This window comes from Chrysochloris asiatica, unplaced genomic scaffold, assembly GCF_000296735.1.
Source record: "Chrysochloris asiatica unplaced genomic scaffold, ChrAsi1.0 scaffold00020, whole genome shotgun sequence".
Taxonomy (NCBI): domain Eukaryota; kingdom Metazoa; phylum Chordata; class Mammalia; order Afrosoricida; family Chrysochloridae; genus Chrysochloris; species Chrysochloris asiatica.
The window spans coordinates 1,122,271-1,142,571 of NW_006408538.1; the positions used below are offsets into that span (position 1 = coordinate 1,122,271).

Sequence of the window (20,301 nt, forward strand, 5' to 3'; positions counted from 1 at the left end):
TAGGAGAGTATAAAATGCTTTGGGAGACCAGTTTTTGCTAAGCTGCCTCCTCCACACTAAACTTTCTGTTTGTTATTGCTATTATCAAGCTAAAATAAAATGAAAGTATCACTTTTAAAGGAGACTTTTTCTATTCTGATATAGCAAAACCCATTGTGGTGACTCAGATCTAAAATTTTTGTCTTTGTCATCAGTTGAAGTAACGTTTTTGAGGTTAGCATTAATTTTCTACCATTCAACTCACTGTATTCTAATTTGTAATCTAAGCTCTGAAAATGAATCTGTTTTGAAAGCCTGGATCAGTTATTTAAAGCCAGCTTCTTCTCTAGTTTTCTCATAAAAATAAGTATACAGTGGAAAGCATTAACAAACCTCACTGAGTTTTACTTCCTTGAAAAATAAAAATATCACTGATAGTCTATACTAAAAATGTCTAGAAAAATATCCAGCATCAGGCTCACTGTTTTCTGATTGGCTAAGGGGTGTTGCTGTCGCATGCTGGCAAATCAGTTCAAATGCACAGTGACCCTGCACTGGGTTTCTGAGGCGCAGCAGGTAGGTTTGAACTGCAGAAATTGTGTTTAGCACTCCAGCGTTTATCCTGCAGTGCCATACTAGGACTTCTTGGCTTAGGGTTTTTGTTGTTGTTAAGTGCCATCACGTCGATTCCGACCCATAGCGACCCTGTGTAGGCTTTCTGAGGAGCAGCTGGTGAGCTTGAACTGCCGACCTTGCAATTCAAAGGTTTTGCAGTCTGGCGCATTAACCCATAGTGCCACACCAGGACTCCTAGGCTTAGGGTAGGTGGTAGTATATAAAGACACTGATAATTTATATACTAAGTGGCAGTTACTCAACTGGGTCAATTTATTCACTGTTGTTGTTGTTTAGTGCTGCCAAGTTGGATTTGACTCATAGTGGGTTTGAACCACTGACATTGTGGTATTCAGTCTAATGCTGATCCTATAGTGCAACACAAGAGATCCTAGTAAGTGGCCTTCTGAGAAAGTAATGAAAAGGGAACGAGCTGGTAAAGGAAGGTAATCAGTAGGTAAGCTTGGGTTATGAAACCAGGTGTCCAAGGTGATAAGAACCAAAAGGATACGGTTGATGTTCAACCATTTCAAGAGGTAGCATATGATGAAGAGCCAATGATACTGAAGGAAGAAATCCAAGGTGCACTGAAGGAATTGGCAAAGAACAAGGCTCCAGGAATTGAAGGAATGAAAATTGAAATATTTAAAGAAAGTGAGGTGGCACTGGAGGCACTCACTCATCTCTGTCTAGAAATTTGGAGGACAACTATCTGATTGGAAGAGATATGCATTTGTGCCCTTTCCAAAGAGATCATCTGAAGAACAGATTTGATGCATTAAACACTAAAGACCGAAGACCAGAAGAGTTGTGGGATGACATCAAGAACATCATACATGAAGAGAGAAAAAAAGTCATTAAGAAAGATGTTTACCTGTGCTCTATTGACTACACAAAGTCTTTTGATTGTGTGTATCATGACAAGTTATGGAAAACATTGTAAAATATGAGTATTCCTGAATTCTTAATTGTGCTCATGAGGAACCTGTACATGGACCAAGAGGCAGTTGTTCAAACAGAACATGGGAACACTGAATGGTTTAAAATTAAGAAAGGTGTGCGACAGGGTGTATTCTTTCACCATACTTATTCAACTTGAATGTTGAGCAAATAATCCGAGAAGCTGGATTATAAAAGGAAGAACATGGCATCAGGATTGGAGGAAGACTCATTAACAACCTGCAATATGCAGATGATACATCCTTGCTTGCTGAAAGTGAAGGAAGACTTCAAATATTTATGGATGAAGATCAAAGACCACAGCCTTCAGTATGGATTGCATCAACATGTAAAGAAAACAAAAATCCTCACCACTGGACCAATAAACAACATTCTTATCAATGGAGAAAAGATTGAAGTTGTTGAGGACTTCATTCTTCTTGGATCAACTATCAACACTAACGGAAGCAGCAGTTAAGAAATCAAATGACGTATTGCATTAGGCAAATCTGCTGCACAAGACCTTTTTAAAGTGTTGAAGAGCAAAGATGTCAGCTTGAGGACTAAGGTGCGCCTAACCCAAGCCATGCTATTTTCAATAACCTAATATGCATGCAAAAGCTGGACAGTGAATAAGGAAGACCACAGAAGAATTGATGCTTTTGAGTTATGGTGTTGGAGGAGAATATTGAAAGTGCCATGGGCTGCCAAAAGAACCAACAGATCTGTGTTGGATCAAGTGTAGCCAGAGTGCTCCTTGGAGGTGAGGATGGCCAAACTTCATCTGTCATACATTGGACATATTATCAGGAGAGACCAGTCACTGGAGAAGGATAATACGTTTGGTAAGGTGGAGGGTTGGAGAAAAAGAGGAAGACCCCCAGCAAGATGGATTGGCAAAGTGGCAGCATCAATGGGCTCAAGCATGGCAACAGTAGTGAAGTTGGCCCAGCACTGGGCAGTGATCAGAGTATTTATGCCCCTGAGTACCCAACAATTTGAAACTGTAACAGAATCTCCAACATGGCCATTCTACCTAGGAGGGGCAATCAATTGTTGGCCATTGTTCTTGCTAGTTACTGCTGAGTCAATTGTGACTCGTGATGACCCCCTGAGTAGAAGTGCTCTACAGGGTTTTCAAGAGTGTGAACTTTGGGAAGCAGGTAAGCAGGCCTGCCTTTCTAGGCAATTCAAATCCAGGGACTCCAATGCACTCGTAGTGAATGATATATATCTTGTAGACAAAGTGTATAACTTTCTGTTTTTAACAGTAATTAAAACATATAACTTGCATAGTGAAGACATGCAGTCCAAGAAATACCTTTTCTCTATAAAAATCTCAAACCTAAGCCCAAATCTACAAAAGACAAAATTAATGATTTTGATTCCTCTTCTATCTGTACATATGGTTCTGAAACATTCTTTAATAACAATGCAGGTGATTATTTAAATACCCAGAGAAGCCAATTAATAAAACTACTAATGAGTGGAAAATGTAGTTAACATGTGAGACTTTAGGAGAATTTTTCAAAATGACAGATTCAATTCCCTGAGGGCTGTGGAAAAGTTTACAAAGAAATGAACTTCAGGATTGCAACGGCTGTGGTCTAGTAGTAAAATCTGATTTGACACATCAATTCAGCAAATGATTTTCTAAGTGCTTACCAAATGCAAAAGTTATTACAAACATTCCATGTTCTCAGATTCTCCATCTCTATTTTTGGCTCTAGTCACCCAATTACATTTGAAAATCATACTATGGGAGAAGTTGGAAGCCTTTGCTAAGTAAGTACTCAATCTATGCCGGGACAGGACACTAGGACTATGACGTTCTGTGTCATTAGCCCTAATTCTCACAACATGACAATGATTAATACATTCGGTTTTCATTATCCACAGTAGCCATGCTCTATAAAGTCACGGTAAATGCTGAATTAAACTAGTGAATGCTGAACCACTCCTTCTAGAAAAAATACTGGGCTATGTTTCTGCAAGCCTCTGGTCACAATAGTGTCAATATATAGCCTTGATTTATGTGTGTTTCTATTTAAACACACCATATTTGATATATTATTTTGATTATCTTGGAACTCATGACCAACAGAACTATAACTCAAGCTTGAATTAAAGGAGCCTTAGTGTCGAGTCTTGGTATGGTGCTGTAGGATAAGCATTCGACTGCAAAATAATATCTTTGACTTCAGTCTTTTCTTGAAGTCAAGAAAAATTATTTATAGGTCCAGTTTTGAATTTTTTTGTTTTCTTAACATTGAAGTGCAATCCATGCTAAAAGCTGTAGTCTTCATCAGCAAGTACTCCAAGACCTCTTTGCTTCCTACAACCCAGGTAATGTCATCTGCATATCACAGATAGTTAAATGAGTCTTCCGCCAATCCTGAAGTCACGTTCTTCATAAAATCAAGTTTCTCAGGTCAATTTCTCAGCACATAGATTGAATAATTATGGTGAAAGAACACACTCCTGACACACTCTTCCTGATTTTAAATCTTTTATGCTGCTGTAGACCACAAGGCTGATTTGAAGTGCAAGGTGGCAGTTCAAACCCACCAGCTGCTCCTCAGAAACCCTTCACAGAGTTGTCATGAGTTGGAACTGACTCGATGGCACTTAACAACAACAAAGGTCCTGCTGGGTTTGAATCTTACAGTTCAAATTGACCTTGCAGTCTAGTGCTTATCCTACAGCGCCACACCAGTACTCCTTTCAGGTGGCCTCATAGTTAGCAATTATAGACTAACCATGCTATTTCATGATGCCACTTTGGGATCATGATAGAAAAGTCTTGAGTGAATGGGGGAAGCCCTAGAAATATATAACCTGTACATGAAGATTCAAGCTTGGTTTCCATTGCTATTAACTCTTCTACTTTTAATTTATACAAATCAGAAACAGCAATTTGGGTAAAATTATAGCAACTTGCCTGCTTTCATATGTTACCTTTCTTCATAAATATTTCTCTAGAATAAAATCAGGGTTAATGAAATTACAGCATCACATTGAATTTAGATATTCTCCTTCAATATTTAATTGAATCACACACATACATATATATGCCAATAACACTACTTCTTTGTCCGTGCCTGAATTCTTCTTGGAAAAAATATCTTAAATGTAGACTGCACTAACTTAAATACAATACCAAGAATGTGTATTTAAGTTTAAAAGTAAATAATTAGAGATGAGAGAGAGAAGAGGAAGGGCTGGTCCAAAGTGTAGTGAGCCCTGGGGACTCCTGAGCCCATGGACAAGGACATAGCCATGGAGGGCTAGAGATGAGAGTGAAGCATCCAGCTGATATGAAGTAACGGAAGATGCACAGGCACACGGAAACTGCAGATAGTACCCATTTGACCTAGCCTCAATGGCTTGATAATCAGAACTTGACTAGAGGAAGATAAAAAAACAATTTTTGATAAAGGAAACAAGTGTAAATTGCTACCATTTGCTGAGCTGGACCTATACCTATGAATACAGTAGCTCAACAGAAAGGGAAGGAGTCTTTGCATCAAGTGTCAATGTTATCCCCTCTATATACAGGGTAGATAGGGACAGGCAACTTAAGACATTGGCTACCTAAAACGAGGGAGCAATAAAGGAATGAAATGACTGGCTTAGAACTTTTCAAGAGGGAGTTTAGTTTAAGAGTGTGCAGGGGAAGACAGAGTCCCTATTGAATAGCTTTTGTCTTGTCTGGACAGGTCTGGTGAAAAGAGATGGGGATACAATTCTTATGATTCAATAATGAATAATTGTTATCATGACAAATTGTGACTGTCACATCTGTAAAGGTAGAATTTTCTAAACAAAAGTAGGGAGTAGTGAATCTTATAGTCTAGGAACAGAGGACCCTATGATCATCACGAAGAAGAGCACAAGCAGAATACGGGACCCTATCTAGAGAAGCAGTGACACCAGAGATGAGGACACGGAGAGAGGGAGCAGCTGAGGACTCTTAAACTCATGGAAGGAGAGGGATTGAGTGCTGGCGACCAGGAGGCAGGCTTACAGAATGTGCCCTTTGGTTGTTTAAATTATTATATATTCCTGAGTGTGTTTGTGTAATCTCTCCCTGCCCCGCCCCCCCCCAAACAAAACAAAACAAGACAAAACAGAAAACCAGAATGGAAGCAAATACTGTTGAATGATGATGCACGGAGGAGATTGTAATCATTGCAATGAAATGATTGTGTAAATTCGATGTTCTCCCATGTAAACTATCACTCAACTCACAACAGAAATAAAATTCCAAAAAAGTAAATAACTAATTTATAAAAATTCAAATTACTTAGGAATTTAACTGTAAACATTCCAAAAGTGGCTTATTCTCTTGACATAAGCACTAACTATGCATGTTCATTAGTAAGAACCTCTTTCTTATAGAGGTTGTGGTGGCCTGAGCAAGGGCCTTACAACAGCACAAACTTTGATTCCAAGTCCAACTCCTTCTGTGTCCTGAGACAAGTACATAACAAACCTAAAGTCTGGCTAACACCTTTGTACATGTAGACAACACTGTCATTATGCTGTTGGCAAGACGAGGAATGGAAGAAACACTTAGCACACAGAAAGGCCATTCTTTTGCTTCAATCCTCTACCCTGATCAATGTAAGTAGAATACTCAGAATCTGAATGAGATCTGGTAGAACAGATAACACTCCTGTTTTTCTCCTTAGCACAGTGGCAAACACATGGTACATAGGCAACACATTTTTTATAAAATGAATTTTTGTTGTTGTTAAGTGTTGTGGAGTTGGTTCCAACCTATAGTGACCCTGTATAGGGTTTACAAAGAATGACTGGCGAGCTTGAACCACCAACCTTGTGGTTAAATTGACTTTGCAGTCCAGTGCATTAACCCACCAGAACTCCATAAAATGAATGTTGTTGTTGTTAAGTGCCATCGAGTCGATTCTGACCCATAGCGACCCTGTACAGAGTTTCCAAGGCTGTAAATCTTGAAGGGAGTAGAAAGCCTCATCTTTCTCCTGCAAAGCGGCTGGCAGTTTTGAACTGCTGACGTTAAGGTTTGCAGCCCGATTCATAGCCACTACGCTACCAGAGCTCCTATAAAATGAATAGATGTAAGTAAAATGTAATATGATTAATATATTCCTTTCTAATACTCAAAACTTCATTCTTCTTGGATCAACTATCAACACTCATGGAAGCAGCAGTCATGAAATCAAATGACATATTGCATTAGGCAAATCTGCTGCACAAGACCTTTTTTAAGTGTTGAAGAGCAAAGATATCAGCTTGAGGACTAAGGTGTACCTGACCCAAGCCATGGTATTTTCAATAAGCTCTATGCATGCGAAAGCTAGATAATGAATAAGGAAGACTGTAGAAGAATTGATGCTTTTGAGTTATGGTGTTGGAGGAGAATATTGAAAGTGCCATGGGCTGCCCAGAGAACCAATGGATCCGTTTTGGAAGAAGTGCAGCCAGAGTGCTCCTGGGAGGAGACCAAGACGGCCAAACTGTGTCTCTCATACTTTGGACATATTGTCAGGAGGGACCAGTTGCTGGAGAAGGATATCATGTTTGGTAAGGTGGAGGGTCAGAGAAAAAGAAGAAGACCCCCAATGAGATGGATTGGCCAAGTGGCAGCATTGATGGACTCAAGCGTGGCAACAGTAGTGAGGTTGGCCCAGGATCGGGCAGTGTTTCGTTCTGCTGTGCATAAGGTACCGACTTGATGGTATCTAATAACAACAACAACAACAACAATACTCAAACTAGGAGGCCCGGTGGCATAACCAGTTAAGGTTCAGCTGCTAAGTTAAAGGCTGACAATTTGAACCCACCCAGTAGCTTTATGGAAGGAAGACCTGGTGATTTCTTTCCTTACGCGTTACAGCCAAGACAATCCTATGGGGGCAGTTCTGCTCTGCCACCTGAGATCACTACAAATCTATATTTACACAACAGCAACTAACAACAACAATAACCGAACTAGAAAGAAAACTGAGGACTATCAAATCCTCTACTTTTTCCTGGGTATAGCAATGAAAAGCTAACATTTTCCTACACCGAGATTCAATATAACAAAAATGAACATACACATACTAATATATCATTTTGCCAGAGGACACTTAAGAGACATACAAGAGGACAGGCCTGAAGAATAATGAAGAAACAGTTTTTCAACAATTCCAATATGGTGTTAACAAAATTATAAAGGAATTTAAAATAACACATTCAGATATTAAGAAATGTATCATTTATACCTAGTGTGATCCCAACTTGCACAGTTTATAACAATGTAAGTTCTGGTTGTGTCTGTTTGCAATATTCAGATGACTTTATTGGGGGAAAGGTACCATGGTAGTAACAGTGCATAGAGCATCAGTCAACTGAAAAATTGTATTTTATTATTTCCCTACTCATAAATATCATAGGACATCTAAGGACAAAAGTTTACAAACTTTCCTACACATGAGTAAGCCTTCTTTCATGCAACCTTTTTGGAACTATGAGAGATCAGAGCCAGAAGAGCAGCTGGCTGCACTCCTGGGAAGCCACCTCTTGTGCTTCAATTAGGTGATGTGCTAGCACAATCCATACATTTTCCTGTTCAGTTTTTCATATTTAATAACAGCCATAACAACGAACCCAATACAGCTCTTATATGTGCCAGGTTGTGTTTTAATATTAACTCACTGATATCTTATTATAACTCTGTGACTAAGAATGTACTATTACTGAATTCATTTTCTAGGAGAGAAGACTGAAATACAAAGGGATGCAATAATTTCTCCAAGGTCACACAGCTGAGTGATAATACCAGAATCTGAACTAGGGTATCCTCTTAACCATGATACAATATTGACTTGCATCCATCCATCTACTTCCCCATTTATTCATCTACCCAAATGTCTCCCCAGGAGTAGACCCACCCATCCACCCATTGACCTATCCATGTACTTAACAAGGCTAGCTTGATTGTAGTAGGTGATTATGAAACCACCTCTGCTCTAAAGGAGCTCATAGTTTAATGGGTAAGACAGACAAGTACATACACAACGAAAGTACAGACACTTAGGTACGCTATTAGAGAGACAAGGCTTATTATGGGGTGAACTGTGTTCCCTAAATATATGTCCTAAAATTCTAAACTATATACCTGTAAACAGTGTCCTCTATGGGGGCATCTTTGTTATGTTAATGGTATCAGATGAGAGTAGAGTAAGTCCTACACCTAATCACTTCTGAGTTTTAAAAAGAGCAGACCAGACATGGGGAGAGATGCCTATGTGATAGGCACACATATACCTATAAGTTCAAGGACTTCCAGAACTTCTGGATTTAGAAGCTGAAACAGACAAATAAAGACTTCTTCAAGCCATGTCCTAAATTCAGACTTGGAGCTTCTGGGGCTATGGTAAATTAAATTTCTGTTCTCTAAAGGCACCCACTTTTGGTATGCTGTGTATGCCAATCCCAGTATGGCACTGTACAATAAGCACTGGATGGCTAACCATAAGGTCAGTGGCTCAAACCCACCAGCCACTGCTTGGAAACCTTATACATGGCCACTATGAGTTGGAACTGACTGATTCGACAACCCTTAAAAACAACAACAGGTAACTAAGACAAGGCTTTTAAAAACCTAGAGTCTACCTCATTGGTGGAGCAGGAAACAGCTGACTGAGTCCATATAATCCTCTTCCCAAAATTCCAGTGTTGCTGTAAAACCTTTATTCCACCTGGCATCTTCCATGATGGGAGTCACAGGTGCACAAGCATTGGGAATGCCTGAAAACTGTCAGGAAATGCCAACTTTTATGTTTCCTGAAGTCTTTTCTCAACCCTTCCAATTGTCTTGACCTTCAAAAAACAGACAACTAGAGCCTCATTAATACGAACCCAGTGGTTTCATGCACATTCCAAAGTCCTATTACGCAAAGTTTTAGGTGGCCCACTATCCACTAGGTGTATGGTCAATCTTTTACTTCACTTTTCTAACATTTAAAACACAGAAAACCTTAAAGCAAAACATTAAAATATATTGCAGAGAGTAAAACAAAACAAAACAAAAAACCAGCTAAATAAAAGCATACACTAGTATGCTGGGGCACTTCAATAAAGCGCATTAACTATGATTTCACATGACTAGGAAATAGCTGATTATTTGGAAGCCTCCCTGAATCAAGTCCGTTTGATGTATAGCTATGAAACATTAATGCCACATGCTATATATGCTATATAGTATTAAGAGATTCCGAGCACAGCTAGAGATTCTTACTGCCCAAGTTGAATACTAGTTCTGCCACTTACTAATGAGACCCTTGGATGAGTATCTTAAAGGACTTAGTTCCCTCATATGCAAAATGGGAGTAATAAAATTACTTTCTTTGCAGGTTCACTGTGAAGATTAAATGAACCATCGCTATAAAGCAACTGAAAACCCTACCTGGTGCATACTAAGAAGGCAGTAAATGTCTTGGAACAGAAGACTTACAAATCCGGGAATTTAATTCTTCATCTTTCTCTTCAAGTCAGGAACTTGGCAGTTACCCTAAATTCGATCTCTTTCTCACTTCCTACATACAATCCATTGCCAAGTTCTATTGAGTTCTCCCCTAAATATCTCATGTTTGCATCATCCCTTCTCCACTGGCATAGTCTCTGCCCTGGTTCCAGCTCCTAACATTATGTTTGGATCACCATCAGTGCTTCCTACCTGTTCTCCCCGCTGCTGCCTACAACACTGATGTTGATGATTGTTCTAAATCAGAAAGCTATTCATGGTCTCTCTTGTTAACAGGAGTCCTGGTGTGCTGTTATTGGACAAGCATGGGGCTGCTGACTACAGGAGTGGCAGTTCAAGCCTACCAGCTGCTCCTCGAAAACCCTATGGCAAGGTCACTATGAGTCAGAATTACTCAACAGAACACAACAAACAACTATAGCTCCTTACCAACTCCCTCCCACTTTTGGCCAGGATACTTTCCAAACCTTGGAAGATGGCTTCCAGATTTGGGTCCTGTTTCTTCCCCCCTAGCTTTTTTTATTCCTTCTATCCACGCATACCACTTCACACCAGGTGATCCTAATTACTGAGTGCTTCCCACACATGCTAATAGTCTCTCCTACTGCCATCGCTATGGGCATGGAATTTCCTTTTGTTTGATTGTTTATTTCACTAACTTAGCTTTTCTGAGGGACTTCTCTGAGTTCCTTTGAGTCAAATCAAAGGTCTTCTAAGAGACTCCCCTGGTCCCTTTATCACACGTTATGTAGTATGTTTCATGGCACTCTTATCTTTCTCCCTCCATTTGTTGGGAGTTACATTGCTGCTGTCACTACTGCTTGGTTAGCCATGTTTCCACCATTTAATGCAATGCCTTAACCCACAGAGTCCTGGTATGGCACTGCAGGATAATGTGCTGGACTGCAAGGTCAGTTTGTACCACAACGTCAGTGGTTCAAGCCCACCAGCCACTCCTTGGAATCCCTATAGAGGTCGCTAAGGGCCGGAATCGACTCAATGGCACTTAACAACAAGTAACATAATCCACATAAGTCATTTGAAAGCTGTGTGCTGAATGAATGCACAAATGCAAAAAGGAATCAATGAATATTTATTCCTCTTCTGCTACTGATTAACTGTATGAGTCTGACACCAATAATCAGAAAACTACTAATCATGAGATTAATTGCTTCCTTATTTCAGTATCTAGCACTATCAGGCATATAGAGGGGTACATGATAAACGTACCCTTTTAAAAATGCATTTCCTTAGGTCACCTCGAATTATTTTCAGCATTTAAAATAAAAAACCCATTTGTTGAATAGACTAATGTCAAAATCCTTCTTCTCTTACTATTGAAAATGTGCTTTATACTTTATAATGAAAAGGGGAGGAAATGCAGGTAACGTGGCACCAGTACTAGTTGCAACAGAGAAATGCAGCAGCCACAGCTCATATCTCAAGAGGATCACCGGTGACTTTGAACTCTAGATGGTTCGTAGTATGCTGAGTCACCTACTGACTTCTACCTGTGGGTAGAAGAACTTCCTGGGTGCAGGAAATACACGTCCTTTTGCAAGTTGCTTAGTCTGGGCAGGAATCCAATATGAACCTACCCAAAGGCACTCTGTCTGCATTTGGCTTGCCTCCTATTGGCTGCCAACCTAAGCAGTCCATCAGGAAAGGAGTGTGAAGGGGAAAACATGTCAGAAGATCAGGGACAACATGTGGTAAGAGATGCTGTAAATAACATAATAAGCAAATTTTAAACCAGATATTCAATACAACTTTTTTGCCCATCAAGCCAAAATATTTGGTGTACAAAAATTTAAGGCTCATCTCCCCAAATGCATTTCCTTCCAACAAGTAGGAAGATTTCATTTTTCTAATTACTACTTAAGTCGTTGTGCCAAGCACCTCATTATTAAAACCCAGCTTATTATAAATTCCTAGAAGTTTCTTACTTCTTTTTTGTGGGGGAAGGAAGGGGATGGAGGGGATTCATAATCACTTTCACTCATGGTTAGCAACATTCATTACAAATCAAATGTATAACTCAATGGGTCATTAAAATCTGATGAAATGTAAATTCCACGCTCATCATTAATGAGAACCAACATTAAGTCCACATATACAATATGATTTTTATTATATTAAAAGTGCTTGGATCCACTATCAACACTAATGGAACCGCAATCAAGAAATCAAACAATGTATTACATTAAGCAAACCTGCTGAATAAGACCTCTTTAAAGTGTTCAAAAGCAAATATGTCAGTTTGAGGACTAAGGCGTGCCTGACCCACACCATGGTATTTTCAAGAGCTTCATATACATGCATAAGTTGTACAATGAGAAAGAAGACCATAGAAGAATTGATGCATTTGAGTTACGATGTTGGAGAAGAATATTAAAAGTATCATGGACAGCTAGAAGAACAAAGAAACCTGTGTTGGAAAAAGTATAACCACAATATCACTTAGAAGCCAGGATGGTGAGACTTTGTCTCTCATACTTTGGACATATTATCAGGAGAGATCAGTCCCTGGAGAAGGACATCATGTTAGATAAAGTGGTTGTTAAGTGCTGTGGAGTCGGTTCCGACCCATAGCGACCCTGAACAGGGTTTCTGAGGCTGTAAATCTTTACGGGAACAGAAAGCCTCATCTGTCTCCCATGGAGCAGCTCGTAGTTTCGAACTGCTGACCTTGAGGTTCGCAGCCCGATTCATAACCACTACACTACCAGAGCTCCTTAGATAAAGTGGAGGGCCAGCTAAAAAGAGAAAGACCCTGAACGAGATGGAGAGGAAGAGTGGCAGTAGCAACAGATTCAAGCTGAACAACGAGCGTGAGGATGGCGCAGTGTTTCCTTCTGTTGTCCATAAAGTTGCTATGAGTTGGAAGAGATTAGATGGCACTTAACAACAACATGTATTGATATTCCATACCATATGAGGTTAGGTCATATAGTTATAACCGTTCATCTTGGGTTCCCCCAAACCTGAGCTGCAAGGTGTGCCATGGACCCAATTTGTTACTTTCGGAATTGGATAATGTTTAAAGACTTCCTTAAGCCTTCCTCATTTGTGAATTTTATGAGTCCTCACTATGACTTTTATGTAATTAGATGACCCTGGAGAATATATCTGTATATGAGCAATAGCAACTCTCCCCATAATAACTCACATAATATTTAAAAGCTGCATTTTCTATTGACATGGGGCCTACAGTAGGGAACATAGCAGCACACAAGTCTTAATTAGGATCTTAGGTAAAGGTAGAAAAAAGAAGCTCAACATCAAAGCAATTCACTTTGTAGGAAACAGGAGCTACAGATGCTGAAAACACTGAAGGAAATCTACCCTCTGTCTTCAAAGTAATTTGATCTTAACTTTGGACCTTGAAAATAATCCATCGAATAATCTTAGTATGAATATTATATCTTCTGTAAAATACAGTGTCTTTGGGAATACACATCTTGTACTGTGCTCTGAATTAACGAGTAGAACAGGAATGAAAACGCTATCCACATGCCACGTTTCAGATCTACTCTGTGAGTGAACCTGAGAACAAAACATTGAAATCTGCTTGCATATTCACAATAGAGATATTGATATTTCTCCATGTTCCCTTCTGGTTGCTAAGAGATTTACATTGGACAGACTCTGTTGTACTCATAACAAAGCATTTGGTCCACAAAGCATTTGCTTCAGATCAGTGCATCCAGAAACTCCCTTTGCCTCACCCTTTCCCTCTTTGGCTTCCAAGTCAAACAGGGTCCAGAGCACAAAGGCAATAAGCAGGTTCATCATTGCAGCGATAGGAAACTGCTGTATACATGTCAGATTGGCTAGCACCTTTTACATAAATAGCCAACACAAATAATAATTCCATATCTATATACAAATATATATGTAAGCCTTTTAACATGGTATCCCAGAAGTCCGTTTATCATGGTGTGGGTGGGATGGTAATGTGTAAAGAGGGGGTCAATCGGCATCAACCTACCCACAGACAAACCAAATACAGTAACATTAAATCTAAATCTAGCAAAATCCAGCAATTTCATAACCACCCCAGAGTGGAAGGCTTTAAGATAGTCCTAGCACAGAATATCTTAAGTTTGTACTTCTTTGAAAATACATCCAAGAAGTTCATCTACAAGAATATGAAAGTGTGGGGTATCTATATTTAAGATCTTGCAGCAAAACAACTGCTGCCCTCCAAATTCAGTCTCAGAAAGTCGGCTGTGTAACAAAAGGCAGAGGAGGCTGCTCCTATAGATCCTAAATAGGAAGAATATGGCAAAGGTCCCAGAAATATTCGTAGTCACCCCCCAAAGAGAGGTGCATGTGGTGGACCAAATCTGCATGTCATTTACTAGTCACACGCATCAGTGGTCAGAGCAAATGAAGATGATCTTCCTCTTGGGAATTCTCACAAAGGCACATAAAAATGCTTGATGGTCTGACTTCTGTATTCAGATCACAGGGTTTTAGTCGATTTTTATTAATTGTCAGGGTGGAAACGTGCTATCGGCCCTCACTGCCCTGTCTGTCCCCAGGAGCGTGTTTAAGGGCACAACCATGAAACACTCAGCAAGTCCTATCTGCTGTAACAAAACACCACTGACTTGGAATATTACTATTTCCTCCCTGAACCTGGACTGTGAGTGCCCATGCTTTGATGGAAAACAGTCTGAGTGCTGAAGGTTGCAGCTCCCTGCGCCCCGGGAATCCCTGCACTCAGGATAACCCCTTCTCACTCAGCAGAGAAAAAACAAACCTCTGTGATTTTAGCTGTATTAGACAAAGGAAAGTTATTTCTGGCTGCTTATTTCCATTACATTCTCTCCCGAAAGGCACCTTATAGAAATTAGAGGCAAAAGGAAAGCGGGGAAAAAAAAAAAAAAAACCAGAGCAGGAAATGACTTTTCTGCTACGTCCTTAAGGTCACAAATCTGCCTGAGAAACGCACACATATGACACAGTTGCAACACAAAAGCTCCTTTTCCACGAGACAGACCTCCAAGAAGTACAAAGACTACCTCTCCAGCCCCTCCTGCCAACCAACCTAAGTCACCGCAGTCCACGTAACCTTGACCGGGCTGTGTAGAAACTACTTGAACGTCCCTGCAGCACATTTGTGTGTCATGGAAACAGGATCATGCCTATGGAGGCTAAAGCGCACCTTCTGCATCAGCGCTGCAATCACCCCCACATAGGATAAAGCCTTCCCTTCCTTTGCCATTCCTATAGCTGTGGTTTTCCTCATCTGTTCCCAATTGACACACTCAATTTACACCGGCCCCAGCATGTAAAAATAGCCCCGAAGGCTTCTAACAGATGTCAGGAGGAGATTGAAAACAAAAAAGAATCCAGGCAAGATATAGATCTTGCTCTGGGAGACACAGATACCTTTTTCTTCCGATCCCGGGACCGTTTGCGGTGTTTCCTTTTTTTCTCAGTCTCTTCTTCAGCATTGATTTCTAAATCCCTGTTTTTCTTTAATTGTGAGGCCGCATGAGCCATAATGCATTAAACAAGATCCTCTGGAGCCCAGCTTCCGCGTAGAAGGTGATAGATATCCTCAGGCACCTTTACTCAAGCTCAGAACTGCATTCCAATCACTGGAGAGAAACCTTGGGCTAAAGTAGGCAGGCATTCGAAATGCAAAGATGAGAAGCTGAAGCTTTTACAAACCAAAAGGACAGTCTCCAGACTTCATCCTACACCTTCCTCTACCTGACCCGGTACAGGAAAGTGCAGTCATCCTAATGCATTTACCGTAGTGAAAGAACCAGCTGGGACAGAGGAAGCTGTATTATGGCTGTATCCCCTGCCACCAGCTGGAAGTGCCTAAGTGATCCCTCGGAAGGGGGAATGCTGCAAAAGATGCTCCTCTGAAGGGGCAAAAATCAAGAGTCACCATACATGCAGAAGCAAAAATCCAGCCCTGATTCTGAAAATCTATTTTAGAATCCTTCGAAAAAAAGAAAGGGCTGCAATTTAAACATCACCACTAGATCTGCACAGAGCATAATTTAACCCGTGGTAGAATGGAGCAGTTCCTACTTTAGTTTAACTGCTGATGGTGACAAAATATATAGAATAAGATTTCGAGAAATACACTGACTATTGATATGGAGCTCCTGACTGCATTATGGGAAAACAATGCATGCATTGCCTGTCTCAACACTGTGCCCTTTATGCTGATTTATCAGCTGAAATGCATTTTGTGGGCGAGGACTACAGAAGGGCTTGTTGTCTTTTTAAAACAACATGCTTATTACAATACATCAATACAGAAAAGATGCTATCATGTTGGTGTATGGAACAGATGCCGAATTTATAAGTGCTTCCCCAGGACTTTTATAATGTCTGAGGTTCTGAGGATGAACTGTAATCAGAGGTTCTGAGTCGATGAAATGTAGATGTGCCTTTTATGATAGGACTTATTTCAATCGTCTTACTATTTTTGCCACCTGAGTCCTCAATGACTGCAGCCTCTGAATATTCATGATATGAAGTGAAGCAGCAGTAATGCTCCAGGCCTGCTGGGGCTTCTTCTGTTAGGACGCACATGGGAAGAAATGAAGTAAGTCAGGAATCATTTACACACACATACACAATTTACTCTATTCCCACAGCTTTACCAAGAAACTGGAAATGTTGGGCTGAGTCAAAAACCATTTGGGCCTGGGTAAGGATTCCTGGTATGGTGTTGTAGGATCAGCACTGGACTGCTAAGCACAAAGTCAGCAATTCACACCCACCAGATGTTTTTCAGAAACCCTATACAGGGTCACTTTGAGTCAGATGTAACTTGACAGCACTTAATGACAACAAAAGATTCCTAATTTCACCAAGAAAATCAACGACAACAAAAATATGATGTTCTGTTAAAAATACTTAGCTAGTATGTATGTTTCCACTATCAGGAGTCTGTTACTTTGGAAATGGAAGCATTGGACATCATTGGACTGACAGCTCAAGAGTGTGAAGGATGAAGCATATGCCATATGTCATATGTCAAAGGTGTCATATGAAGATTTGGTTGGGCTTCTCTGGAGATGTTGTTTGCTTGCTTCATAAGAGTGCCTGCGTGAGTCCGTATCTCCGATATGGAGACTCTGTGGGTTTTTCCACTGCCCTCATAGGATGCTTGACAGTCTGTGCCAGGCAGTGAGACAAAATGGGAAGGGATATATGCCAGGGCCATAAGGTCCTATTACTATCACAAGTCTCCCCGACTTGTGGCAAAAGCCACTGTGGCCACACCTTCCCAAGGACCTCCTGTGTGCACTGCCACTGTGGCCACACCTTCCCAAGGACCTCCTGTGTGCATTGATGCCTTCCCACAGAAACTATCTCCATGAAGAAAGAGTTCTTGGAAATTTATCCACTGCCTGTGAAACCATCCATCTGATAAAAAGGAGGGAAAAACAAAAAGTGGGGAATTAAGTGTAACTCAGGTGCAAAAGTAGAAAATTATATTTGGGCCTTCATAGTAAAACTAAGTGCTTTCTATCAGCAATATTAAAATTTTAATAGCATTAAGTTGCAAAAAAAAAAAAAAAAAAGACTTAAAGAAAACACTTTAGTATGTTTTCTCCCTATGTAATTCATCCTATGCTTTTGAGGAACATTCAAATCATTTCCTTTTCTTATTTTCAGCAAGTTAAGAGAACAACCAATCTAAAAAAAAAAGGCTGCTTTCCCCCTGGCTCCCAGATCTTTTTTTCCTTCCTTTAGAGTCTCTAATGATATTTGAAAATATACTTATAAGTACCCTTGATCAAAGTAACTTCTGTGTCTGAGGAGGGCAAAGGACTGTGCTTTCCCTTTGATTTGGATCAGCAAAAGTATAATAAGAAATTAAGAAGCCAAGCCATGTTTTTTCTTTTTAAACGTTTCTCTTTAGAATTCTTTGCTTCCCCCAAATATCCAGAATCGTCATAGATGTTATGACTTGTAAGCTTCTAGAATGTTAATTTATGATGACCTTAAATTTCACTTTATCTCATTAAGTGGTTAATTTATCAATATTACATTCTAAGGTGTAACTTGTTTAGATTTCTTTCCTATAGAATAGTGGGTGCATGGTCTCCATTTCTAAATTAGAAGAATTTGAGCAGCAATTCTACCTATAAAGGCAGCCCAGTAAGCCCCAGATTTTGATACGTTATATCGTTAAAGACTTATGAATTTTCTCTCTAGGTAGCATCTACCCTAACAGTGAACTCTTAAACTCCCTGTGTACTTAAACTCAACACAAAAACATTTTTCTGAGGTAGCCAAAAAATGTCCATTTTTATCTCCAAACCTGAATATAGGACTCTGCACCTAGTTCCAACTATCCATCATTTTAGAAAGTAAGTCTTTATACATAACTGGAATGGATACATTACAAGATTTTTTTTAAAACTCCATTGTTTGTCCCAAGTTTTATCAGTTTTCATGTAAGTCTCAAGAATTTATTCTTATGTATGAATCTTTCAAGTAAAACTGTATATCTGGTACAAGCTTTAAAAGTCTTTGAGCAAGGTGGCGGGTCCCTGAAAGAAAAAAGAATAGGACACAGATCTAGCATTATTGAAGGCACCCCATCTAAAATGATAATGCAGTTGGTTCATAATCAGACTCCAGAAAAATGTCTTCAGTCCTACTTCCTGTCGATAGGACTGCTGGTGTGGTGCTGTAGGATCAGCATTGGACTGCGAATCACAAGGTCAGCAGTTCAAACCCACCAGCTGCTCTCCAGAAACCTTATACAGGGTGACTATGAGTAGGAACCGACTCAACGGCACTTAACAACAACAACAATTTCCTGTCGATGGCCATCAACAGGAAATATTTGATGGGTATATGGTATGTATGGAATGTGGAAGCTCTTCAAGGTTACCTAGAAAAATATATGACTTAAGCCACTCCCCTTAAAATCTTTTCGGTTTTCTGAAAGTCACAGGTGCTAGAATTCCTAAATTATTCTTTCAAAACAAGGTAAAAGAATGATCTTTCAAGCTTTCGTTAGCTGTAGAAATCTTTCTTCAAGTAAGTTCTACAAGAAAGGCACTTACAGCAAATACAAGAGTTGAGCTGCGTGGCTGAATTGAAAGAAAGATGTACTAAAGGCTTAGGCGGATACAGTTTGAAAGTGCAGACGCTGCAGCTATGAGCGCTGGACTTCTTTTCTTGCACCTCTGTTACCAGTAAGTATGTCAAAGAGTAACTCTTTCTGTTAAGAGCTAATTCATTGTTTTGTCTGATTTCTTGCTAAAAGTAGCACATTTTCACATGAATGCTTCCGGTTCATGGATTACTAGCATACGAAAGAGTACATTTCCGGTTTGGCAATATTAATGCTTTGTTGTTGTTGTTAAGTGCCGTTGAGTCGATACTCCCAAATTAATTCCTAATCCAGGAATAAAATAAATAAAAACTTTATCTAAATATTCCACTGAAAATATTCTTATTTTCAGTCCTACACTGGGATCTTTCACAGACTTTAGACACCTCAGCCAGGATTTTTTTTTTCTTTTATCATCACATTTTGCAGATAACGTTCCAGGATTTCAAGGAAAGCAGACATTTAATAGCTTGACTTTTTTTTCGGTTATAAGTTTAGATTGTGTGTCAATGTTGGTGAGTTGAGTTGAGAAAGACGTACAACAATTCCCATAATTTCTATGGAGATAACATGGCGACTTTGCAATGTTGAAGTAACAATAGCTGGGTACTTGGAAAACTAGTACCTAGAGATGGAGAGAATAGAGTGTGGGGAGTAGATGGAAGCGTGTAGATGGGCAAACAGGGAATAAAGCAAAAGGAGAAATGGTTCCCTCCTGCTGGGGCTGCTTCACCTTCTCAGCCCTGCGGTGGATTCACAGAGATCAGGAAAATGTACATTTTGGTGGAATGACTGAGAACTATTGAATCAGCTGCACCCACTTTAGCTTTCATAGAAATACAGCAGCCTAACCTTAAGAGAGAGTCAAAATATTTTTCCTTTGCAAAGAAAAATACATCCTCTGTCATTTCATAAATTTTGACTTCCTACGATAAAGATGATGTCAAGAAATCTCGAGGAGGTTCCCAACAGTTTGTGGAACTAGAGAGAAAACAAGCACCATGCCTGTCAATGGTTACAAATGACAAAAAAGCCCCCTGGAAAATTCTCAACTGATGGTCACATAATATTCTTTATTTTCAGATGAGGCACATGGATTCCTTAAGGAGGAAAAAGAAAAGACGATTGCTTGGTAATACCG

The 20,301-nt window shown here is 39.8% G+C and overlaps 1 protein-coding gene across 1 annotated transcript in view; it reads right to left on the reverse strand.

The window, feature by feature from the left end:
• Positions 1–15,562, reverse strand: part of ANK3 (ankyrin 3, node of Ranvier (ankyrin G)) — a 393,472-nt gene extending 377,910 nt beyond the window's left edge. Inside the window, exon 1 of the mRNA XM_006837454.1 lies at positions 15,449–15,562. Within this exon, the coding sequence (XP_006837517.1) occupies positions 15,449–15,562 (114 nt within the window). The remainder of the gene's footprint in view (positions 1–15,448) is intronic.
• Between the last annotated feature and the right edge of the window lie 4,739 nt (positions 15,563–20,301).